Source organism: Cetorhinus maximus, chromosome 10 (assembly GCF_964194155.1).
Source record: "Cetorhinus maximus chromosome 10, sCetMax3.hap1.1, whole genome shotgun sequence".
Taxonomy (NCBI): Eukaryota; Metazoa; Chordata; class Chondrichthyes; order Lamniformes; family Cetorhinidae; genus Cetorhinus; species Cetorhinus maximus.
This window is the reverse complement of record NC_135888.1, coordinates 29,208,502-29,234,978: the sequence shown is the minus strand read 5'-3', so window position 1 is coordinate 29,234,978 and position 26,477 is coordinate 29,208,502. Positions and strand designations below refer to the sequence as shown.

General features: G+C 41.1%; 2 protein-coding genes across 2 annotated transcripts in view; one reads left to right on the top strand and one right to left on the bottom strand.

Moving 5' to 3' along the window:
• slc31a2 (solute carrier family 31 member 2) overlaps positions 1 to 15,886 on the top strand; it is an 81,197-nt gene extending 65,311 nt beyond the window's left edge. Inside the window, exon 4 of the mRNA XM_078550293.1 lies at positions 15,736 to 15,886. Coding sequence (XP_078406419.1) covers positions 15,736 to 15,886 — 151 coding nt within the window. The remainder of the gene's footprint in view (positions 1 to 15,735) is intronic.
• Positions 15,887 to 15,913: 27 nt separating this feature from the next.
• LOC144685608 (protein Niban 2-like) overlaps positions 15,914 to 26,477 on the bottom strand; it is a 197,905-nt gene continuing 187,341 nt past the window's right edge. The window contains exons 12-14 of the mRNA XM_078550291.1: positions 22,521 to 22,628; positions 21,812 to 21,923; positions 15,914 to 18,731 (exon numbers count right to left, since the gene is read on the bottom strand). Coding sequence (XP_078406417.1) covers positions 17,998 to 18,731; positions 21,812 to 21,923; positions 22,521 to 22,628 — 954 coding nt within the window. The 3' untranslated portion in view covers positions 15,914 to 17,997. The remainder of the gene's footprint in view (positions 18,732 to 21,811; positions 21,924 to 22,520; positions 22,629 to 26,477) is intronic.

The following is a 26,477-nucleotide window of genomic DNA, read 5'->3' as shown; positions in this document are numbered from 1 at the left end:
GGACTCAGGCAAAGCTGTAAGAAAACAATAGGGTAGCAGACCCAAAGCCCGCCGGACTCTAGTATGATCCCTAGAGATTCTGGTTGGCAGAGGATCTTGGGAAGATCCCTCCAGGGCCAGGTAGTGCCTGACCAAGGGCTCAAGAGGACAGACTGAAGTGGGGTAATTGGAATAATTCGATATTAAAACTGATATTAAGATGTGCGTTAACAGCTTTAAAAGTAGACCAATGTAGATATGAGCATTAATAGCTTTAAGTGTAGTTCTGAGAGCTCTAAGCATGATGGGAAATATAGCCAACATATAGTCATGATGGGTATGGTGCTGTGAGAACCCAACCAACAATCACAAGTCATAAAACTTGATGACCTTCACAGAGTGAGTAAACAAATGTTATAGTGTGATAAGAGCACAGACTGGGAGGCATTAGAACTGAGGCATTTCCCAGCCTCCCAGTGAGATAAGAGAGATATCCAATATTCTCCCTCCACCTGGACCCCTCCCTCTGGATTCTTGCCTTCTCTTCATATTTTCATTGAGAATTGTCGGCGTGACATTAGTCGTCTCAATTTCTCTGCTCCTCTCACCCATTCTAACCTGTCTCTCTCTGAACTTACTGCACTCCGTTCTCTCAGGTCCAACCTTAACATTGTCATCAAACCAGCTGACAAGGGTGGTGCTGTTGTTGTCTGGCGCAATGACCTCTACCTCGCGGAGGCTGAGCATCAACTCGCAGACACTTCCTCCTACCTCTCCCTGGACCATGACCCCACCACTGAACATCAAGCCATTATTTCCAGGACTGTCACTGACCTCATCTCCTCTGGAGATCTTCCTCCCACAGCTTCCAACCTGATAGTCGCCCAACCTTGGACGGCCCGCTTCTACCTCCTACCCAAAATCCACAAACAGGACTGTCCCGGCAGACCGATGGTGTCAGCCTGTTCCTGCCCCACGGAACTCATTTCTTGTTATCTTGACTCCCTTCTCTCTCTCCCCTTGTCCAGTCCCTTCCCACCTACATCCATGATTCCTCTGACACCTTACGTCACATCAACAATTTCCAGTTCCCTGGCCCCAACCGCCTCCTCTTCACCATGGACGTCCAATCCCTCTACACCTCCATCCCCCACCAGGATGGTCTGAGGGCTCTCAGCTTCTTCCTTGAACAGAGGCCCGAACAATCCCCATCCACCCCTACTCTCTGTCTGGCTGAACTTGTTCTCACACAGAACAATTTCTCCTTTAACTCCTCTCACTTCCTCCAAATAAAAGGTGTGGCTATGGGTACCCGCATGGGCCCCAGCTATGCCTGTCTCTTTATGGGGTATGTGGAACATTCCTTGTTCCAGTCCTACTCCGGCCCCCTTCCACAACTCTTTCTCCAGTACATCGATGATTACTTCGGTGCTGCTTCATGCTCTCATCGGGACCTGGAAAAATTTATTAATTTTGCTTCCAATCTCCACCCCTCCATCATTTTCACATGGTCCATCTCTGACACTTCCCTTCCCTTCCTTGACCTCTCTGTTTCAATTTCTGGTGATAGACTGTCCACCAATATCCATTACAAACCTACCGACTCCCACAGCTACCTTGACTACAGCTCCTCACACCCCGCTTCCTGTAAGGACTCCATCCCATTCTCTCAGCTCCTTCGTCTCCGTTGCATCTGTTCTGATGATGCTACCTTCAAAAACAGTTCCTCTGACATGTCCTCCTTCATCCTTAACCGAGATTTTCCACCCACGGTCGTTGACAGCGCCCTCAACCGTGTCCGGCCCATCTCCCGCACATCCGCCCTCACGCCTTCTCTCTCCCAGAAACATGATAGGGTCCCCCTTGTCCTCACTTATCACCCCACCAGCCTCCGCATTCAAAGGATCATCCTCCGCCATTTCTGCCAACTCCAGCATGATGCCACCACCAAACACAACTTCCCTTCACCACCCCCCCCTCCCCCGGCGGCATTCTAGGGATCGTTCCCTCTGGGACACCCTGGTCCACTCCTCCATCACCCCCTACTCCTCAACCCCCACCTACGGCACCTCCCCATGCATATGCAAAAGATGCAACACCTGCCCCTTCACTTCCTCTCTCCTCACCGTCCAAGGGCCCAAACACTCCTTTCAAGTGAAGCAGCATTTCACTTGCATTTCCCCCAACTTAGTCTACTGCATTCGTTGCTCCCAATGCGGTCTCCTCTACATTGGAGAGACCAAACGCAGACTGGGTGACCGCTTTGCAGAACACCTTCGGTCTGTCCACAAGAATGACCCAGACCTCTCTGTCGCTTGCCATTTTAACACTCCACCCTGCTCTCTTGCCCACATGTCTGTCCTTGGCTTGCTGCATTGTTCCAGTGAAGCTCAATGCAAACTGGAGGAACAGCACCTCATCTTCCGACTAGGCACTTTACAGCCTTCCGGACTGAATATTGAATTCAACAACTTTAGATCTTGAACTCCCTCCTCCATCCCCACCCCCTTTCCGTTTCTTCCCCCTCCCTTTTGTTTTTTCCGATTATTTATATAGATTTTTCTTTTCCCACCTATTTCCATTATTTTTAAATCTATACCTTTTATGCCCTTTTAGTCTTATTTCACCCCACCCCCACTAGAGCTGTACCTTGAGTGTCCTGCCATCCATTCTTAATTAGCACGTTCTTTTAGATAATCAAAAGATGTCACAGACAAAAGAACAAAGAGGTGTTGAAGGTGGTGATATTATCTGCTCCTATCACTGCTTGCTTGTCCCTACAACCACCCCCCCACGCAACTTCTCTCCCCCCACCATAAACCAGCTTATATTTCACCCCTCTCCTATTTTTACTTAGTTCTGTTGAAGGGTCATGAGGACTCGAAACGTCAACTTTGTTCTTCTCTGCCGATGCTGCCAGACCTGCTGAGTTTTTCCAGGTAATTCTGTTTTTGTTTTGGATTTCCAGCATCCACAGTTTTTTGTTTTTATATGAGATAAGAGAGACATCTGCAGCCTGAATAATTACAGTCATTAAGTATATAACCGGCGGTTGTACTAGGTAGTGTAATGAAATAACTAAAAGATATAAATATGCTATGCAGGCTTTGTATCAGGGAGACACACTGAGGATCAGGCAGTGTCCTCCCAGCATATGCTTGAGTAAACCCCTTTGCTTACTGAAAACTCTCAGACTTTGAATGATTTCATCTTTATACCACAAAACAGATAACTCAAAATATTGCGAATAAGCAAAGACATCACATAGTTCCTTGGAGAAGCAAAGGATCATGAACAAGACTTCTGGTCCATCACTTTGGGAATTAAAGGTTTTAAGACTGACTTTAAACTTGACACTGGAGCTGGTGTTACAATACTGGGTGATCATTTGGCATGAATCAAAATAATTCCCATCCAGCCATCAAACCTTAAACTACAAGGTCCAGGTGGCACAAATCTGCAAGTAAAAGGTCAGATAACTGACACCCTTCACCACAAGGGGCGACAGATTTCAGAGTTCCTCCACATCTACAATCAAAGCATTTCTTACTAAGCAGAAATGCATACATCCAACTGGGCATTCTGCACAAAGTGGACAAAGTCCTAAAGGGGACAGAATTCTGCCAACAATTTCCACAGCTCTTTCAGGGGCTCGGTAAGCACCAGTATGAATATCATATTACGTAGCTTCAAGATGCTGCACCTGTATGTCTACATACTCCCAGGAGGGTACCACATCCACTGCTGTGTAGAAAAACTTTGATAATTAATAGTTTAATTATGTGTCGTAACCAAGTAATTGAAATATATTAACCCAATATATTATGCTGAATTATGGGTCACTAGGACATCACATGAGTTGGGCTTTGTTAGCAGTCTCACTCAAACTTGACAGGGGAGAAAAACCACATGGCCCCAAGCCAGTGATGCAAGACGTCAAGGTTGAACAGTCCTGGACCAGGGACCAACCTCCCCAGCCATTAAAACTCATCAGTTGTATTCGCCCAAGATTCAAAGGCCTATGCACAAAGAAAAACAGGTGGTAAAACATTCAATCTTGTGCCTTAAGTTAGTGTAATTTAACTTAATTTTTTTTTAAAAAGCAGGGACTTTCCTTCACAGTATGTAACCATCTTTGATTCTGTAGGCTTAGAATTAAGATCAGTAATGAGCTTTTGTGCTATGTAGTTCTTATGACTCTTATTACTGAGGAATATGCATTATTTGAATGTGTCACATGTTATATTTTTAAGTGAATCTTGCTGCCTTAATTTTAGCACACCAATCATCTTTAAGCACTAATTATATATAGACACTGGGTAATTTCTGTAATTTTGTAACTTGTGTAAGCATATGCCCCATTCTGTATTTTTCATCAACTTATACCAAGCACTAGCAGATACAACAAAAACATACAATGGCAAAGCAGTTCTCACAACCAAAAGACTCTGCTAAGCACCTATCTTAATGAGCATCCAACAGGACATACAATACTGATACCTATAGACCAATTAGACCTCGGGAACGATGACTCCAGTGTTAAAGTAGACAATCACACACTCTCTTATCTCAAATAAGCAGGCATCAAAACTGTTCTAAGGCCCCAGTTATCTTAGAAGAAAGTTGTAAAATTTAATGAAATAACAGAAAAAGCTAACAGATAAAAGATAACAGGAAAAGGGATGCTCCAATGATTAATTGACACCTTAGAGGAGACAACACAAAATGATACAGTCGATGACAATCACCAAGAAACTAATCAGAAACTGATCATGCAACTCTTAAGCCAATAAGGGCCTGATCACGCACTGCACGAGCCAAAACAGGAATATCAATGATCATGCGCATGGGTTGTGGTTTGGATAAAATTAAAAAGCTCCAGCTTTGAACCACCAGGCACATATGGAGCATTTGAAATGAAAGGCCACCTGTCAGCTGAAAGCAGAAGACTAGAGGACTCCAGAGAGGTGGGGGGAGGGAGCAAGTGTTGGGTGAGGGGGTGGTGGAAGCGAGCTGGGGGGGCTGCTGGCGGGAGAGAGCACAGCAGTGTGCGAGGGGGAGAGAGTGTGCACGAGGGTTGTGAGACAGAGTAAAGACCCCATGTCGCCTCATGCCCTCGGCTGAATTGGGAAGCAAGAACCAGTGTTAAGCCAGCAACTTTATTGAGAATAACTTTTATTGCTTTATAATTGTTTCCCGAGTTACATCACTATCTTGTCTCCTATTGCCTGAATGGTTAAAGTCTCAAAAGAGCAAATTAATAGTGAGTAAGTGGATTTGGAGGCTAAATGCCCCTAAAACTTACAGCTGCCAAAAGTTAAAGAGGAACTTGGCAGAATGTTACAAAGGGGGTGTCGTATCACCCATCATAGAGCTGACGTGGTGTTCGGGGCTTGTAACAGTACCCGAACAGAATGGTCAGCTCAGGCTTGCACAGACCTCAACTTTAAACAAAGCAGTCCCGAGGGAAATCCACCCAATGGATGACAGCTTGGCAAAACTTGCCAAAAGCATTCTCTTCACTAAACTTGATGCTAATAGTGGGTTTTGGCAAACACCATGGACCAGGGATCCAGGTCGTTAACAACATTTATTATGCCTTTCAGATGGTTTGGTTTTAACCGCCTTCCCTTCAGGATATCAGCAGCTCCGGAGATATTCCGGTGAACTATGTTAAAAATTCTGGAAGTCTAGCGAGGAGTAATTTGTCATATGGATGACAAGCTTATCCACGAACCCAAAAAACAGGAGAAAGATCACAGAGTTCATGGAGTTCTCAAAGCACCACAAGAGGCAGGTCTCACTTTAAATGAGAAATATGAATTTGCCAAAAACTATCAAATTCTTTGGGGACATAATGGTAGACACTCAAAAAAAAGAAACAAAAGCTATCAGTGACTTTCCACAACCAAAATGTGTTATTTATGTCCAGAGGTTCCTTGGAATGGTCAATCAAGTTGGCAACTTTATTCCAAATTTTGCAATTACCAAACCAGTGAGAGACCTTTCACGAAAGGGTCAACAGTGATTTTGGGGCACTGAGCAAACCAATGCATTTCAGCGGATAAAAGAAAGGCTTATATATTCAGAGATGCTGGTGCATTACGATCCCACATTGCCCACAGTGGCGGCCACTGAATCCTTAGACCTTGGAGCTGTACTCATTCAAGTCTAGAAGGATGGCAGGAAGCCTGTCTTTGCCTCCACAGCATTGACAGAAATGGAGTAACGCTATACAACAATAGAGAAGGAAGCGTTGGCAGTGGCCTGTGCATCAAAAAGACCTGGGTGTCCGAGGTTCTCCAGTTACTTGATGGGACTACTATTCCAAATCAAGACTGACCATTGGTCACTCTCAAATTTGACAGAGATCGTCAAAATGCCTTTATGCACACATTTCAGACTTAGATTGATGTGTTACCAGTACAGAGCTATTTATGTATCAGGGAAATTGCAGACCACAGCTGACACATTATTCAGAGATATGGTTGACCAAACTTTACTCAGGACTTCACACTTGTGTCCCAGGTGGAAGCATTCTCATCAATCATAACGACCTCCCTACCAGTCTCCAAATGAAAGCTCCAAGACACAAGGAAAGCACAGAAGATGCAGAGTGCACCCGGTTTAGGAAATTTTGCCAAGAAGGCTGGTCAAACTACAGTCCAACTGACCAGCTCCTACAAAAGTGTCATGAACAATGTAAGCATCTAATGATAGTGGATGATCTTCTGGTCTTCAACCACCACCTGGTAGTACCAAAGACCATGAAGAGGACACTCTTCATGGAGTCCATGGTGGTCGCTTAGGAATAGCGAAGTGTAGAGCACATGCACATCAATCTGTGTGGTGGCCAGACATTTCAAAGGCAATTCAAGATTTTATCTTGTCCTGCCACACTTGTGCAATCAATAGCCAGCCGCCCACAAAGCCTTTGTTACCATCCAGATTCCCAGATAGACCTTGGAAAAGACTGGGACTGGACCTTTCTGACTTTCGTGGAAAAGCATATCTCGTGACCGTCGATTATTATTCCAGGTGGTTAGAAGCTACCAGACTCTACACTACGATGGCTGAGATTGTGATAAGGGCATTACAGAACATATTCTCCACACACTGGCTTTCCGGGCAAAATTATTTCTGATAATGGGCCACAATTAGTCAAATTAACACTTCAAAAAAAATTTTCAGGTGACTGTGGAATCACCAGTCACCAGTTCTTCTCTCCATCCACAGACCAATGGAAAGGCTGACAGAGTGGTGAAAATAGTCAAAATGTTAATGACCAAGTATACTGACTGGAATTCTGCCCTGCTGAATTGCAGAGCTCCAGCTTTAACTCATGGCTTTTCACTGGCAGAACTGTTCATGGGCTGACAGCTGAGGACACAAGTCCCTTTGCTGCAACAGAACCTACAACCCAACATTATGGCAGATGACCATAAAAGAGTGAGGATAACTCCAGCCTTGGATCAATACTTTAGCCCCATTACCACCAGGTCAGAAGGTCTGGATTCAAGCTTGAAAATCTGAAGACACTGTCCTTCAACGAATGGAACAAGTATGTTCCTATCTCGTCCAGACACCATCAGGTGAAACAAGAAAGCTCTGATCTTATTAGCCCCTACAAGAACACAGGTGCTCACTTACCATACACCTTGGGATAAGGTCCCAAGAATGCACCTACCAACTTGCAGAATGTTGACCCATCCAACGATCCAGTTCATGACCATCACCTCTGCTTAATGGTCACAAGATCAAAGAGAATTATGAAGGCACCACAGAGTGAACTTCAAGCTTTTGTTTGGGGGGGGTGCGAGGGAGAGAAAGAGGGGGGTTGGTGGTAGTGTAAATGTAACGTACAGAGTTTAAGAAATAGATTAACATTATTATTAAACATGTTAACATTATACTTGGAGGTGTAGTATAATGGGATAATAGTTATGGTAATGAGTCAATGATTTGTATCATGATGAAACAATGACATCAGCAGTCATGTGCTAGAGACTCTGGAGCAGACAGAATAGTCTGTACACGAGAGATGTGCCTACCGAGTAGCTCTTCATTAAATAGTATAAAGTAAATAAAGTAGTTTTGAGGTAACCTACCTGAGTCAGACCAGAGTTACTCATGATAAGAGGAAAACCCAGTAGAGATTAGGCCACGAGATTAACGCACTAAACAGGTAAGGTACAGCTTAAATACATTACATCTGAGTCAAAAGGGTAAATTCTTTGCACCCAAAAGACTACTGTTCCACTAAGTCAGAGACATCTTGGTTAGAATTTCTGTGAAAACATTACTGTGTATGCAATGTTTGTTAAGGTGATAAACGTCTGGCCAAAACAAACCTACCTTTGCTATTACAAATTGCAAGGCACAGGCACAATGTGACATTCATTTGCAATGCGATGTGTGATCACAAGGGCTAATGTACAGAAAATATCTGAAAAGAAAAAATGCTGCAAATACTCAGCAGGTGTGGCAGCATCTGTGGACAGAGAAACAGTTAACATTTCAGGTCATTGACAGGTTCGGATGAATGAGTTTTTCCAGCACTTTTATTTCACATTTTCAACATTGGCAATATTTTGCTCTTGTATAACTGGTCTATTAGATATCTTAAATGTACAAACTTCAAAAAAGGAAGGAAATAACGTATATATGGGAAAGTTATTGATAACATGCAGTTAGGAATATTTGTTGAGGATCATATGTTTTTCCTAGGGCAAATAAAGTTCATAAGATAGTTCACTGCTTGAAAGACTGTTGTAGGGTGGCCAAGTTGTGCTACTAATGATGGAGTTGATCTGCAGACACTTCTTGGGTGGAAACATTACGTTTATTTACAATGTACTCAGCAGCAACTACACACGTGTTTTCAACTCCAACTCCGTTGCTACACTGACTGCTGAGGTAGCCCATGCTACTCTCCTATTGATTACTACTGATCATGTGATCTGTGTTAACGAGTATTATTCTTAAAGGTACATTACACACTAAATAAAATCATAATTACTACGCTATGTTAGGATTTAGCTTCAGTGGGCCACCTTCTTGCCTCTTTTTGGTTAGGGAATCCATGATTAGGGAACAGAGCCTAAAAATAAGAGTCTGGACATTCAGGAATGAAGATAGGAAACACTGCCACATGCAAAGGGTGGTAGATGTTTGGAACTCTCTTCCAATTGTTAATTTAAACCTGAGATTAATAATACCTTTGGTTAGCAAAAATCTAAGGAACATGGGGCAAAGGGACATGGAGTTGGGTTATAGACCAGCCAACTTCATTGAATGGTAGCAGAACAGTTCAGAGGGGGTAAATGACCTTGTATTGTTCCTATGTTATTTTGTTACTAAAGGGTAAGCAAAGTGTGCCAGGTACAGGTTAGGTAGGTAAGTCTGCAGCCTTGAAATAGTAACTGGGATATCCCACTAACCCAAATACTTTGTAGGTTGTTCTGTCCAATTGTGTGGAAAAGTAGGCACAGTAGAACGCTTAGTGCAGGGAGGTACCCTAGGCCTTTTCTGTTATCGCTGTGTGAAGATGCATTTCATTTCCTTAGTGCAGAACTAGAGGGCCATTTTTCTGAAATTAAAGCTATTTAGCAAATGGATCTTGATATACTAAGACATGTAATTTACTTTGTGTATCGGTTACAATAAAAACTGACACTATGGAATCAATGCACCCAAAAAGGTCCACATTCCCAAATGCTGCTATTTTATTTCACTTATCCATCACTGCCTCACTGAATGTTAGACAAATATAAATATCCTGCCACTTCAATAAATTGCTACTAAAAGCAATTAGAGACCTATTGTTTGATCACAGATTGAACAAGTACACAACACATTACAGATAAAGCAAATTTGAGTTAAACTGTATCTGGTGAACTTAAACATTTCACCTTACCCTGTTTTTTTTACTTTTGCTGGTCATTATTTTTTTCCAATCCAACCAATAGAGGGCAACACTGGCTCAATTAACCTTTTGACTTTGTACATTAAGGAACATCTTTCTGTCACTGCATCATTTTGCTTAATGCCCCATTCTGCGGGAGTTTCTGCAGTCTCAATTCTTCCCCAATTGCTCCCAACTCATTTTCCCTATGGCAATCTGACATTGCCTTGTCAATTACTCCTTTTGTTTTACTTGTACTTGGGGAAAAAAAATCTCCCCCATTAACTTACTACTGCTTTTTCAGTACTGTCCATCTCTCCTTTAAATCTGCCACCGTCACCCTCCCTTTCCTGCAAAAACCAACCCATGACTCCACCATCCTCGAAAACCATGATTCCCATCTCCAACCTCCCTTTCTCCCCAAAGTCTTCCAATACCTTCCATCACTTTGCTGATGATTGAGTATCGACTGTTAGGACGGTTATTCGTATGATGGGATTTATCCTGTCTTTTGTTTACAGATCATACCTGGGGATTTTCCACATTGTTGGGTAGATTCTAGTGTTATAGTTGCACTGGTGCTTAAGTAATTCAACACCATGGCTGGTAAATCATGTCCTGAGTGCTGATAGAAATGCATACTTGTGTAATAAACTGAGACACTCAATATGTTGGCAAAGCTGTACTCATCTGGAGAATTGCAAACATTACACCCTTGTTCAAAAGAGGTTGCAAGGGTAAGCCCAGCAATTGCAGACCAGCCAGTTTAACTTTGGTGGTGGGGAAGCTTCTAGAAACAATTATTCGGGATAGAATTAATAGTCACATGGACAAATGCAGGTAGATTAGGAAGAGCCAGCATGTATTTCTTAAAGGAAAATAGTGTTCAACGAAATTGCTGGAGTTTTTTTTTGAAGAGGTAACAGAGAGGGTTGATGAGGTAATGCTCATGATGTGGTTTATATGGACTTCCAAAAGGCATTCGATACAGTGCTACACAACAGACTTAGTGAGAAAAGTTATAGCTCATGGAATAAAAAGGGACCGTAGCGACATGGGTACAAAATTGACTGAGTAATAGGAAACAGCCAGTAAAGGTTAATGAATATCTTTTGGGTTGGAAGAAGGTTTGTAGTGGAGTTCCCCAGGGTCAGTATTGGGACCCTTACTTTTCCTGATATATATTAATGATCTAGATCTTGGTGTGCGGGGGGACAATTTCAAAGTGTGCAGATGATACAAAGCTCGGGAGTGTTGTAAGCTGTGAGGAGGACAGTGTAGAACTTAAAAAGGACATAGACAAGTTGGCGGAGTGGGAAGATAGGTGGCAGATGAAGTTTAATGTAAAGAATTGTGAGGCGATTCATTTTGGTAAGAAGAACATGGAAACAATATAAAATAAGGGGTACAACTCTAAAGGGTGTGTAGGAGCAGTGGGACCTGGGTATATGTGCGTAAGTCATTAAAGGTGGCAGGACAGATGGAGAGAGCAGTTAATAAAGTATACAGTATCCTAGATTTTATTAATAGGGGCATAGAGCGCACAAGCAAGGAGGTTATGCTGAACTTGTACAGGACACCAGTTAGACCTCAGCTGGAGTATTGTATACAGTTCTGGGCACCACACTTTAAGAAGGATGTGAATGCATTGGAGAGAGTGCAGAAGAGATTTACAAAAATGGTTCCAGGGATGAGGAACTTCAGTTATGAAGATAAATTGGAGAAGTTGGGACTATTCTCCTTGGAAAGGAGAAGGCTAAGAGGAGATTTGATAAGAGTTCAAAATCATTAGGGGGCTGGACAGAAGATAGGGAGAAACTGTCCCCGCCTGTAAAAGGATTGAGACCGAGAGGGCACAGATGTAAAGTGATTCGCAATAGAAGCAAATGTGGTGAGAGGAAAAAAAACACGTCTCTCAATCAGTGGTTTGGGTTTGGAACGCACTGCCTGGAAATTTGGTGGAGGTAGGTTCAATCAGAGCATTCAAGGGGGCATTAGATGATTATTTAAATAGAAACAATGTGCAGGGTTACAGGGAACAGGCAGGAGAATGGCATGGAGTCATAATGCTCATTTGGAGTGCCAGTGCATGCATATTGGGCTGAATGGCCTCCTTCTTCACCGTAACAATTCTGTGATCTGAGTAGTGTCGTAAGTTGAAAGAGTCAAAGCAGTTTGTTGGCTGTAATTCTGAAAGACATATTGAGTTAGAGAGGAAAGTAGATAAACCTAGTGGGGCCAGCATGCATTGGGGTTTGAAATGAGGTATTGAGTCCATAGCCTTATTCATGTTAACACAAAGCTTCTGATCTCAAAAGCAAAAATAAAACATGACAACAGCTGTGACATTGAGTGAATTTTCCAAATTAAACCAAATGGCAATAACACAACAGAAGCAAGGCAACCACCTTGCTAAACTTTGAGTCTAGGGTTTGCTAAATATGTTGGCATCAGGATATCATAGGAGGAAACCAGTTTTCCCAAGTTGTTCCACACAGAGGATACATTGTGAAGAAAATGGGAATCCTTAATTGCAAAGTTTAAAATGGTCTGGAATTGTCTCAACAGCATTCTCATTCCTGCTAAAATTGGCAAAAGTACCAAAGTCAGTTAAAACCTGTCTGCAGTACAGAAAAATAACATATGCAAATGTACTGGTCATGTTCACCTGGTAAATGTGGGCAGGAATGTCAGCTCGCCATTTGCCAATGAGGCTGGTGAGATATTTGCTTTCATCCATTTGAGATGTTCACTGTCCTGTGTATGTTAACTCATATAAAGCTCTGCAATATGCTAGATGGTGTAGCAGGAAATGACTTCAGTGGCTGGCTTCAATAAGTTAACGCTCAAGTCCAAACAAATGTGTATCCATTGAGTTTAATTTTTTTTAAATGAACACGTCAGCTAATTCACTTCTGTCCCTCTCAATAGCAGGTTTTCCTGCTTCCCCATTCATTCTGTACTTTCCTAGCCTTTTCCTGATCTCAGTCTTATTGACACATTTGATTATCTTTTTCTTCATTTGAGTATTTTTGTCACCCATCATGTTTCTTGTCTTGCAAGAATCTGTACTGTTCTGCATCCCCCTTCCTGAAGTCACCAGCTCTAACTTAGAGTTTTGCACAAAGAAACAATTATTTTCACTATCTAATCTTCCATTTGGAGAATGCAATTAATTAAACCTACTGTAGGACAAAATATTGATTTAGATAACATTTGCCATACTGTAAAACGTATTTAGAATTTTTTTTTTTTAAGGGCTTCCTTCCTCCTGTGAGCTAATCACTTTACTATACCCTAACTATAGGTAATTCATAGCAGGGAGGCACTAAGTATTCAAAACTATCAACTAGCCATTCACGCTCCAGTCTCTATGGTGTAAGTAGGCCTGGACAATAGATCTTAGTTTAATTTGACCATTTTTAGGACGCTTTCACATGACATTCATTCTAGCAAGCTAACAAGGTCAAGACGCCATTTTGTACTAACACTGTCAAAGAAGCTGTTTTGTAATCTGTATAACTATAAAACCTACGAAACCACACACATGTATTGAACAAGAATTGTAATTAGTGACCAGCCAGAAACAGGTGATTGAATAAATAACATATCTCAATTCGGTTATGATTGAAGAATAAGTAATTAAGCAAGTGGTTATTAAGGCTGGAATACGCCAATGTCTGTAAGTTTAAAAAGTATAAATTTGTTGCTGTAAACTTTGTCTGTGGGCAAGGGAGCAATCAGATACCATTGGGTGCAAATCTTCATTTTTGTCCTTGACAGTGTAGAGCAGGTGCTGGGCAATGCGTAAGGATTTGCACAGATTCAGATAAGGAAACACGAATAGCCTCATTGTTCCACTTCATGGGACTTTGAGTGTAAATGGTTACATCCAATAAAAGTAATCTAGTAGCAATTGACTAATTACAAGATTGAGATGAGATAATGCCGATTCGACGGTTAAAAATGGAGGTTGAGAACCATCCTTGCTAATTAGTCATGAGATAAGAGAGAAAAAAGAGAGGGGGGAAGAGAAGTCTAGTTACAAGAGGTAGTGAGTGCTCCCTGGGACAGGATTTCTGGGAAAAGTAAGTGAGGAACCAGAGGTCAATTGGCACTTCAATCTGGACTGATCACCTAACTGAAGTTGTAAAAGTTTGTCATATGTTGATAAGTATACCTTTTGCCTTTTAGAATTAAACTTCTTATAAAATTTACTATTCAGAGTTCTGCTCTTGCTTCAATTGGTTACAGTTGTCAGCGTCAAAGTGAACCTATTAAGTTACAGAAGGCAAGGACAGATAATAAATCTTTTGTAAAAGCTTACAATAATTTTTGTCTTTTTTTTCACTCGTGCCTATGATGCTTGGCTGTAAGTAATCATGGTTAATGATCTGTTACTGAAGCCAGTGTATTCAAAAAAGATTTTCACAACAAAATCATTTTTCATGTGGATGCTGATGCCATTTACTTATGGGTTTATGTAAATTTGAGAAACTATTTTTGCTGAACATTATTCACTTTGTTTTCTTCATCATTCACTAGTTTAACAGTCAAAAGTCGTTGTGAAGGACCTAAGGTTCATTGGGTTCAAAGGTTGTGGGGAGAGGCCCATGATACTGCAGGGCAGGGTTAGACATCCTTTAGGAATAACCTCTCTTATCAAATTCCAATTTAATTACTGAAAAATGGACTGATCTGATGGATCATGAATTAAGTGAGCAATAGTCCAAACCATGGGGCGATGGGGTATATATAATGGGCACAATGACAGCAGGAACCCTTTTGCATTAGGGCACAAAAAAAACAATTCACAGGACCAAATTAATATTGGACAATTTCATATAGGGTTTGAAGGATGTCCAAATGCTGAAGAAAGGCTAATGATATGCTTTATACCACACAAAACTGTTGAAACACTTAGTATAAATGGGTACAAGTAAGACATGTACACAAAGAGAATTGAATATGTTGAGAAGACAGGTTACTAAATCTATGACTCGAGCAGTAGCAAACATGTTGGGAGGAATGGTCTTCTCATTCTACTACTTCCTGTGTTAGAATCACTTTGTTGGCTTCAGCCTTCATTTTGGTATTTAACCAACACCCAACATCAAGCCACCTACTTTGGGGATCTGCAAAAAGGCAGAAGAGATAAAAACCAGAAAATGCTTGTGCTGTACTGAAGAATTACTTTAGGTGCACGTAGTACACTCTCTTGCTGAACATATGCACTTAGAAGTAAATTTTCTGCACACACTAACATATGGGGTGGGAGGTGGGGAGGGCAGGGGAAAGCAATGCAGGTGGGAAGAAAGGTTGACCATGAAAATAATGCTGTCGAAACCATGGTAGTGGTGGCATACTTGCAGGATTCTCTTCAAATATTTATATGCCAATTCACTGGCAAGGTAAAAATCCCAAAACATTTTTCAGCCATGGTTCAGTTGGCACCGAGTCTGAAGGTGGTGGGTTCAAGTTCCATATCAGGAGTTCAGCTCAAAAGTTAAGGCTAACATTCCATTACAGTACTGAAGTTCTGCACTGTCAGAGGTGCTGTCTTTTGGATGAATTGTCTGCCTGCTCAGGATGGATGGCACTATTTCAGAGAAGACAGGAATTATCCTAGCTGTCCTGGCCAATATCTATCCATTAATCAACATCATTAAACAAACATTTGATCATTATCACACTGCTGTTTGTGGGAGATTGCCATGTGCTAATTAACTGCCATGCTTCCTACATTACATTGACCCCACATTTCTAATAGTACTTCATTTGGCTGTAAAGCACTTTGGGACGTCTTGTGGTCACGAATGGCGCTAGACTAATGCAAGTCTTTCTTTCTTCAGAGTCTGGCCTTCATGGATTCCAGGTCCTGAGGTGAATGTAGTTGGCCTTTCTTCATTCTCTAAAGGAATCAAGATATTCCAAGAAATGGTGGTCTCCAACCCTTTTCCCTCTGCTTACAGCACACGAAAGCAGGAAAAATACTATGTTTAGTCAAATATGCACACAACAAAAAGGTAGTTTGGTCCTAATGAAAACTTTATTAAATTCATATTTTGCAAAAAGGCAGCTTAATAAAATACTTTTGAGCATCCATGGGAACCCACAATTCAGGGGTGACCAGGTATCATGATCACTGGTAGCATCTGTAAAACCCTCAAGTTGAAAGCAGCAATAGAGAGAGGAAAACAAAGGAGTGTTACATGCCTCTAACTGGGATGGTACAGATTTGGGCACACCAGCATTATTATTTTGAACATAGTACGCCTTTCAATAAAATTTAAAAATCGTTTATATATTTTTATTTCCTGTCCAGTCAGTGAAAGCCTTTAATCATAAACTATAATACAATAGAAAAAGCCCACTTAGTGTCAAACTAAAGGTCATGCCAACAAGCTTCAACTGCTTATCCCAAGCAGACTCCAGCAATATTTAATAGTTAAATAGGCATTTAAGCAAAATAATACGAAATAAAATCTCTTAAATAAAAGAAACTTCTTTTCTAATGAGCAGGTCATGGAATATTTGGCCTAAAATCGTGGCATAGAATTGGTAGAATGCAGTTTTAAAAAATCTGGACTCCCTTTCACCAATGGAAACCATATTCCATGGTTGTTTCTCTACTCCATATTAACATATTAACCAACTGTCTAACAGTTAATTGACCAGGATTGCACACTTAAGAGCCATTAGCTTTGGCATGTTTGCCACAAGAGTTGCTGTTCATCAATTGCTGTATGGTTGAAAGTGAACTTGCACTCATTCCCCTTCTTACTTTAAACAAAAAAAAATGTAACTAGCACAATTTACACTGTCTGGGATGTTTGTGAATACTGGAACAGACTTGCAAACCTGCTTCAGAAATATACGACTAGAGAGAGATTCTGCCTGTAAAAATGCATCCTAGAAATGCTTGCTATAGTTTATGATGATTCACTTTTCCATTGTTAGTTTAATTACTCCATAATACCACATTCATTTTTACAGTGAATCATTAAAGGTACTTTAGATAGACTTGTCAATGAAAACAATGCAAGAGGCTTATATGATCGTTAGTCAATCTTGTAAGACAGAATCTAGCGACTGTAAACATGGCAGTCAATATTGCTGTATAGGTTATTGCTGAACAATAAGAATTTTATGGCACAAAATTCACAAATACATAATACACCATTAATTGCAACTAATTCTTGATTGTAGATTAGGTTTCAAAATCTCAGTACAGAAAAGGTGTATTTTGGTTTAAAGTATTTTCCCTAAATAGCTAGCAGATCATTATAACTGTGATTTAATAGTGCCATATTGCATAAAATAGACGAAAATGCAGCAAGTCTCAAAGAACAAATGCAAGCAACATTATGTAGCAATTCTCAAAAACAGAGGAGCATTTAACAATAGCAAATTATCTTTTGTGTTTCATTCATTGAAAACTGTAATACCTTATCCTGGCACACAACTGACATTAACACAGCGTGACGCTGATGTGAAGTAACGCTCTCAATTTAATCAAGATGAACCATTTTCTAATGATGTTATGGTGAAGTGAATAAACCATTATTCTGCATTAACAACTGAGCACTACATGGGGATTCTGATCCTATTGCATGAGTGGCATCTGACCATGATAAGATGACAAACTAGCGAAAATGCAGGCTTAAGTATAATAAACCAAATCAGGAATCAAACAACAAAATCTGCTCAAATGAAGGGGAGGTCTAATGAAAATGCTTGAAGCGCCAGAAAATAAAATTGCAATGTATAACAAAAAAAAGAGGACAATAAGCAGGATGTACTGTATTAACGTATACTGCAGAGTAAGAAAACAAGCACCCAAGATGGAACATACACCATTAAGGCATTTTGGTGTGGAAACTCTACAATGTGAAGAGGAGGAAAAAAACCCACACAGAGCAGCCCTGAAATTCTGCCAGCCTTCTGCCAATCTCCCCTCCTAGTTATGTTGAGGAACTGGAACAATTCTCAAGTGAACTTCAGGGCCATTGCGTTACCACTGCAGTAGTCGGGAAACTGCATTCAAGGCTAACAGCCACTCAATTCTTTTTGGAACTTCAGTACTGACTGCAGCCAAATCTATTCTCCAGCAATTAAGATTCTGGTTTTGTTTCTTGTACTTGCTTACATGCCTCATGAGAATCTTCTGCAGCTTCAGTGATCTTTGAAGAAACCTCCTCTCCAGTTTCTTTATCGTTAGAATCTTGTTGGCAAAGAGTCACTTTCTCTTTGTGTGACTCATTTTCTTCAGGCAAGATCATTACTGGAGAGCTGGTAGTAGAACTGATGCCATCTTCTGTTTTCTCAGTAGAAGAGGAGGACTGTACTGATGCCTGGTGCTGCTGTTGGAGCAACTTGGATTCAGTTTCTTCAGAAGGGTTCCTCTCAGGTACTTTTGCACTCTTACAAACTGCTCCATTGCTCAGGGCACTCTCCGCTGATGCATGTGCTTCAGTGGTTTCAATTTTAGCTATTGTCAACAGGTCACGAATCTCATTGACACTATCGGGTGATTTGACTGGGCTGCAAGGCTCTGATGAGTCATCGCTTCCAACTTGCTCCTCTTCCGATACTTCTTTGAGGTCATCCATAACGTCAACCTCCTCGGGATAGGAAATGCCATCATCTTGAATCATTGATACCACCTGCTTCATCCTTTTCCGTTTATCACTTGTATTTTCAGGGCCACTGCTTTCTTGGTTGCCAAACTCACTGTTCCAGTTGATAGGCTGGTCTTCAAGAAGGAGCAGGTTGGGATCACTGTTGGACAACACAATGCTGTCTCTATAGAGGTTATGCTTTCTTTGAACAGCTGCTTCCTTCACGGCTAATGTAAAGAAAAACACAAGTTATAACGTGGTCACCACTGTAATCAAAGCAAGCCTTCTTAGGCTGACCAAGTTAAAGTTAGCATTTGTTAAATAATGTACAATTCAATATTTTGCTGCAGCACGTGATGGGTGCAAATTATTTTGTTCTGAAGGGTTTTGCAATTATTGGTTACAAGACCACAGACAGAAGTGTCCATATCATACAGAACTTCTGCACAGGATTTTTGTAATTCACTCGTGATTTGCCCATTCAAGTTCCAAGATATTCTACACCTGCAGTACATTCTTGCTACCCAATTCCTCCAGGTGATCAAAACCTTCTTGCGTTATTATCTCTTTGTGCATCAAACTACAGATCTGTGTCTCAGCTGCAGCTATGTGGTCTACAGGATTCTGTTCGTAGCTCAACAATACATTCCAAATAACCAGTGCTACACTTGACTGTATCTAAAATTTGATTGATAAGGGGGTTGTGGGGTAGTCAGTAAGAATACTTCACTGTATGATTTCACGCCAGTGTGGGAGCACAAAATCCAGAGAAAACCCACAAATGATGAATTCAAAACCAGTCACTTATCCCATTGTTGTTTGAGAGACTTCGCTGTGCACAAATTGACTGCTGTCCCGACACAATGGCAACTAAACTTCAAAAATGTGTTTGCGAAGAGCTTTAGAACGGTGGACGTTATGAAGTGGGCCACATTAATACAAGCTTTTTTTTCTAATTTTTAAAAATCAAGAGGGCAATGCTGCCTTCTACTTCCTAAAATCTAATATGCACTGAAGTAATTTTGAAAAAAATTCAGTCCTATTAATGCAATGCTGTGTCAAATTGACCAATTTCAAAGCATTTCTGAGCAGTTTTTCAAAACACTTAAGGCTGAATTTTCCCCCCATTAGGGGGGTAGCGTGGTGGCGAGCGGGAGCGAGCGCGAACCCGATCAGCGCCCCCCTGATCAGGTGTGCGCCGCCATTTTATGTGGGTGGGCCAATTAAGGCCCGCCCAGCGTGACGCTTGTCCGGAAGTACTGAGCGTTCCCTATGCAGGCAAGGGGGATTCCCTGAGTCAGAACCTTTGCTCTTTCGCGCACACACGTGAAAGAATGCAGGAATCTCCCTGAGGCACTGAGGTGCCTCAGGGAGATTAGTTAAGGTTTTTAAAAGCTCAATACAGAAAAGAAAATATAAGACATGTCCCCTTATCTGACAGTGTCACATGAGCTGGGACATGACAAGGAACATTAATAGAAAACTTTATTTAATTTATAAAAGCTTCATGAAACCTCATCCTGCCCGTGGATGAGGTTTCTTGAAAACTTGAGCCTGGGCCCTTCACCTGCCCGCCAACCTTAAAGTTGGACGGGCAGCTCATTTAACCATTTTAATTAATTAGTTTTTAACAGGCCTTTGACAGTTTGGCGGGTCTGCAGCCGAGTCGGCTGCGTGCCTGCCAAACTGAAAATCTAAATGACGTGCGGTGATGTCGGGATGCCCGCCCGATGTCACTCCGCATCATTTTACGCGTTGGTGAGCGGTCCCGCCCCCACCCGGAAAATTCTTCCCTTATTTTCCAAAATAAGTTCAACAGCCAACTTAGTTAAGAATGTAAAAACAATTCAAGTTTGGCCTGAAAAGCACTCTCAGCAATTAAATTGAACTTCTTCATGGCTGAAATGTGTAGCAATTTTAATTTGAAATTCATATAATTTGGACATTGAAGGGAAATAACCCAAGTGCCAATAGGTTCTGAAAACTTTCTAGGCAAACATCCCTCAACCAACTCAACAGTGGTGGGATGGGTACAGGGTGTTGGTATTGGATTGTTCTGTGCAAAGAAATGGTAGGAATTGGGCTCCTAACAAGACAAGTTCAGATCTTGCTTTTGCCATGATGGGGGAAACAGAGCAGAGGCCAACTATTTTCCCTCATCAGTATGGAGAGAAATTTCAAATGCATCCACTGGGATGACATGGAGGCAGCCAGAATACAGGAGCTTGTTGCATGGTGGTGGGAGGGCAGTAAATAAAGTCCTCCAGGGTATCCTCAATGAGAGAGTGGGGGAATATGGCAATATTTCACCTGCCTTGCACAGAATCACACCCTTCAGAAAATAGGTGGCACATCCAGAGAGATGTAAAATGGCGGTGCGCACCTGATCAGGGGGGCGCTGATCGGGTTCGCACTCGCTCCCGCTCGCCACCGCACAACCCCCCTGATAGGGGGAAAATTCAGCCTTAAGTGTTTTGAATACTGAGATTTGCAAGATATTAAACAATTGAAATATTAGGACCAAACATTCATGTGAAGTATGACTAAGTAATTTACAAGAACTAGTCCACTCCCCTGTTATTTATTAAGTGTATAATCTTCTGAGCTATCCTAAATCATCTACATCTGCCAATGAATTCTTCTAACTCTAACCTTAGCTTGTGTAAGGGAGCCTTGTGGACTCTTTCAAACTTATATAATAAAAATTCAGTAGTAGTGTGTTGGGAAAGGTTGCTAACTTTATTTTTAAAAAGACATTAGCCACTTCCCAATTACACCACAATGTTTTCCACCTATCTAACCTACATAGCCTCTCCCCTTTTTTTTGCCTCAAGTCTCTGGTTCACATACACTAGGTGGCAGTATATGTATTTTAGGTAGACATTCCAAAGCCTTGAGACAGGAAGCAGCACAGCAGGGATCTAGATGTTGGAAGATAGTGAAAGATAATGACCTGCATATTTCTGACAACATTATTTATTCTGACCTGCAACAAAGCCAAGAGTAGAAATGGACATTATGGATCCAATAACCTACCACAGATTTAACTGCTCCCATGAAAGTTCATCGCATGCCTGGTAACCATTTATCCATATTTCCTGATTTTATAATTGAAGAAAACCACCTCCTTTATTCGTGGAGAGTCATTGCAAAACCCACTTCATATGCATCACTATGTAATAAACTAGAGCCTTGAAGAATCTCAATTATCTGGTGGTTTATCAGTACCTTCTTTATATATAAAAAAAAAACTGATCAGAATGCTGCTTAAAATTAGGAGTTTTTTTGCCTTAAAATATTATCTTACCTAGCATTATGTCTTTTGAGACAGATTGGAGAACCACCTCTTCAAAGATATTATCTACCAGGATAAACTTGGAAAAATCCTCAAAGATATATTCTTGAAATTTAGGTAGAGCCTGTGGAAAAGGATTAATAGTCATTCACTGCAGCTAGGGGCTTTCTGTATGAACTCGAGCAAGAACGTCACGATGACATCAGTTCACTTTAGATTCAAATGCACGGTGATTATAAACATTCAAATTCTACCAACCCAAGCTTAGAAGCAAATGGACTCTCAGCCTCCATGGGGTGGAGACTTGAAAAACAGTTCAGACATTCACAAAACTGCACACATTACCTAAAGCAAACTTGGAATAATTTACAGGGATAGATCACAATAAGCATCATGATGACAGAAATTGTACATTTTAGTTACTCTTTATTGGATATTGTTTACTCAGTGCTGATCTTAACAGAAATAGGCTTTCATTACAGTATGCCGACACACTAGGTTGCAGAGCATTTCCAAAGGATGAAATGGACACCTAGCGGTAGTCTAAGGATATTGCCACAAAAAAAGGAGGAAAATGCGAATTTGCCAAGTATTCGACGTGAGCAAGAGATCCTCACTGTCAAAGTTGCAACAGATTCACATATTTCACCTTTATTGGTGACAGATGCATCGCTTAAGTCTAATATGTGACATCATGCAGTGAAAAATGCTCAAAGCTCACCGTGTTGACAGACGAAGATAGATTCTTTAGCATGTATGGAATAGTAATCTGGAGCAGTGCTTCTCGGAAAAACTTCTTCCTAACAGTGCTGCTGTCATAGTCGTATTTCTGGGCAAAAACGTAAAAGTCTGAATGAGGATTTTATCGAGACCAGTAAAAATCACAAAAGCACACTGTAAAATGATTATAACTTCCATTAGCCTTGAATGCTGTGCCGAGCAGCCTGTCTTTCTGTAATCTGCCAGTTTCTTTTTTGCTCGAGATTTCCAGTGATCAGAAGACAATAAAGCATTCATAAATTGAGTCTGTTCACTTCAATATTATTTCAATTTGGACGTGTGTGTGTGTGTCAATGTTAGAGCAGCCATCAAAAATTTAATAGTGAGTGTGTCCTGGGTTTGTTGCATCATCAACCACATATCTTCGAGCAAATTTGTCCTATGGGACAAGAGAATATTGGTTCCCTCACAACTGTTCCACACTTGTGGATTATGGAAAATGAGCAAAGCGTCAGCCAAAGCTCGTAGTGAACAATGAAGAGAAAGCACGCTACAAAGTACCTCAGTTACAACCAGAATCTTCAAAGATATTTTGACAAAGCTTTGAAAGGGAAGGTGAAACTGTCCATTAATTCATATTTCTGGGGAAAAGTGAGATTCATTTAGTATACACAAAAATATAAGCAAAATACTTTGGATGCTGGAAGTCAAAAATAAAAACAGTGCTGAAAATACTCAGCAAGCCTGGCAGCGTCTGGAGAGAAAAACAGGGTTAACATTTCAAGTCAAATAAATCATCAGAACTCTCTCCACAGGTGCTGCCAGACCTGCTAAGTAATTCCAGCACTTAGAACAAGTAACAAGTGAGTCATTGCCATACTATCATATTCATTATTAAGTAACAGTGTGATTACAGTTAATAAGTAATAGCTACAGTGATTGAAGGAATTAAGAGTTTTCATGCCAGACAGCAGGAGTCACTCTCCAAACAGGTGATAAATAGAATACTAACCTTGGGCTTTGATATAAACAGGTGTAAATAGTTGTGCTGGACAGCTTTAATTTCTACTGCAGAGAAAGACATTTTCTTATCACTTGAACACAAAGGATTTGATATTACTGCATAACCAAAGTGGAGCTGGTCATGGAGTTGAGACAAGGAATTCACCTCATCTAATTACTGGGATTTTAAAAATAAATTATATTCATAATCTTCCATTCTCCAGATCATCTGAGACTAGACATATGACTGGAGATGTGTTTCAGGAGCCTGTGGAGGTTCTGGTGCGCTGACCTACATAGGAATTGCCCAGGAAGTTCCAACTTCTGATGGGAAATTCCCCTGCTCCCTGGGACCCTCTGCAAATGTCTCCCAACTCTTAAGCTGGGGTCGAAGACTTTGGACAGTTCCAATGTGCTTACGTGAAGGGTTTCCCAGGAAACCTTAGACAGGAAACCTAGTCTAACTCCTGGGTAACTACACAACTAATGCTACAAACCTGCAGCATCCCCACCCCCCTACCAACCCCACCCTACCCATTTACCTCACCCATCTACTCACTCACTAACATTCAAACTGGACCTTTAAACTTACCAAATGCCAGCTGGTGCCATAAAAAAGGGCACATGTCCTATCTTTCCCCTGACTCTGCTGCGCTTCAACAGAGTTCCTTGATGGACGCTGCACTTGCATTTCTGGTAAAGCTGGGCACGGAAGACACAGCAAGAAATGCACAGCAGTGTTGAGTAAGGAGAAAGTTTGAGTGAGACAGCAATCCGATGATTGCTGTTCCTCAGAGGATCTGGACCATAAACTGTATTGGCCCCAACTATGAGGCATAAAATGGGCCAACTGCATAACTTGAAATTAAAGTTGCAGGAGACCTTTAAGAGATGCACTAACCAGTTTTAAGTTAGTGCTATCAGTTCAGTTTGATCTGAACTGACCTAAGTCCAAATTCAAAGCCAGATCAGCACAATTGAAACTGCAATAGTCCAACACACCATTCACTCGCTCACTCAAATTCATTTCCAATATCTGAAGAATAAAATGTGCCTTTTCACAAATATCACAAACCCCAAACTAACACATTTTGATGTGGTTGAACCAGATAATTGGGTGGATGGTGTTATAAAGCCATGCTTTATATCAAACAACAACTTAATTTATTTATTGGGCTGAAACTACTGGTTGATTTTTAAAAGACTGAACAACATTTAAGTGACTTAAACTGCAGTTTCCAAGATGGTCAAACATTTGCATGGCTACACCTTATAAATTCCAAAGGCATTAAAAATTGAGTCAGGCTTTCTTTTTTAAAGAAGAAAGCAAAGACAAATACTTGAGGGGTTTGAATGACCACTTTCCTGACCCATTCACAAACATCCAACTTGTGTATTCGAGTGGGTGTGGCAAAAAACATTAGATATCACTTCAGATAATGGCTGGACATCTGACTCTGGCTATGCAATCATGTCTAAACCATGGACCTGGAATTAACTGGCTATGACCATTTTTGGATAGCTAGTCAGTTGCTGAGAGGGGGTCATGTGATGAGCTAGCTGTGTTTCTAAGAAACTGCTTTCTCCCAAGCCAGAGAACAACAGAGACACGGAAGGTGGTCCCAAGTCTACACACACACACACTCTCACTCTACCACAGGTAGTATTTTAAAAATCAGAAGTTGCTACCTCTAGCAGAAAAGTTAAATAGCCTGTCAACATCTTTAAGTCACCTCAGGGCTGAATCCAGAGGGACCACAGAGCTCAGGCTGAAACCATCCATTGTACAAGATTCACATATCACTGACTTTTATTGGACTTTAAAAACCGCTCAATCTAACCTCCCTGTAAATGCGTTGGAAGCAGTTCAGAGAAGGTTTACCAGGCTAATACCTGGAATGGGCAGCTTGTTTTATCAGGAAAGGCTGGACAGGCTAGGCTTGTATCTGCTGGAGTTTACAAGAGTAAGAGGTGACTTGATTGAAACATAAGGTCCTGAGGGGTCTTGACAGGGTGGATGTGGAGAGGATATTTCCGCTTGTGGAAAAATCTTGAACTAGGGATCACTCTTTAAAAATAAGGAGTCGTCCATTTAAAACAAAGATGAGGCAAAATTTTTTCTGAGGGTCATGAGTCTTTGGAACTCTTCCTGAAAAGGTGGTGGAAGCAGAGTCTTTGAATATCTTGGAGGTGGACAGACTCTTGGTAAGGAAGGGGGTGGTAGATTATCAGGGATAGGTGGGATGCAGATTTAAGGTTACTATCAGATCAGCCATGATCTTATTAAATGGCAGAGCAGGCTTGAGGGGGCCAAATGGCCTACTCCTGCTCCTTGTTTGTATGTTCGTGCGAGAGCGCGTGCTGTTTTTACTATTTTTACTTAGACCAGGCGCCAAGTACAATAAATATTATTCTCTCTTCTTTTTTAAGAAACTTACAAGGAAACCTGTCTGTGTCTTTTGCAGTCACAGCATGTAAAAAAAGTTAAACACTCATTAAACTGGCAAGCACATCCCTTTTTAAAAAAAAACTCTGTTGCAGTCAAACGAGAAGTGAGAAAACTGAGGAGCCAGTCCACCCCTTCTCAACTGTTGTAACATTTTAGCCTAAACCCATCTTGCCAATATTTATGACCTCAGCTATCTGATTAGTATCCTACATTCAAAACTGGGCTCTGGGTAATCTGATTGGATTAAAATTCATTTGAATCAGCCTGTTAGAAAATGGAACATCAACACAAGTTCAACAACCTTTCATAAAGTTTTGAGATAAGTCACTATTATACTGATAGGGACTGGAATATTTCCTTCAGCTTTATTGATGAAAAAATAATAATTTTGCAATTGATTTCAAGGGAATACAGACTGCAAAAGCACAAGCCACTCAGGTAACATCGTAAAGACTATTCCCCGCAAATTCCTGGGGCTCAACTTTGACAGAAGAGCTGTGGGAAAGC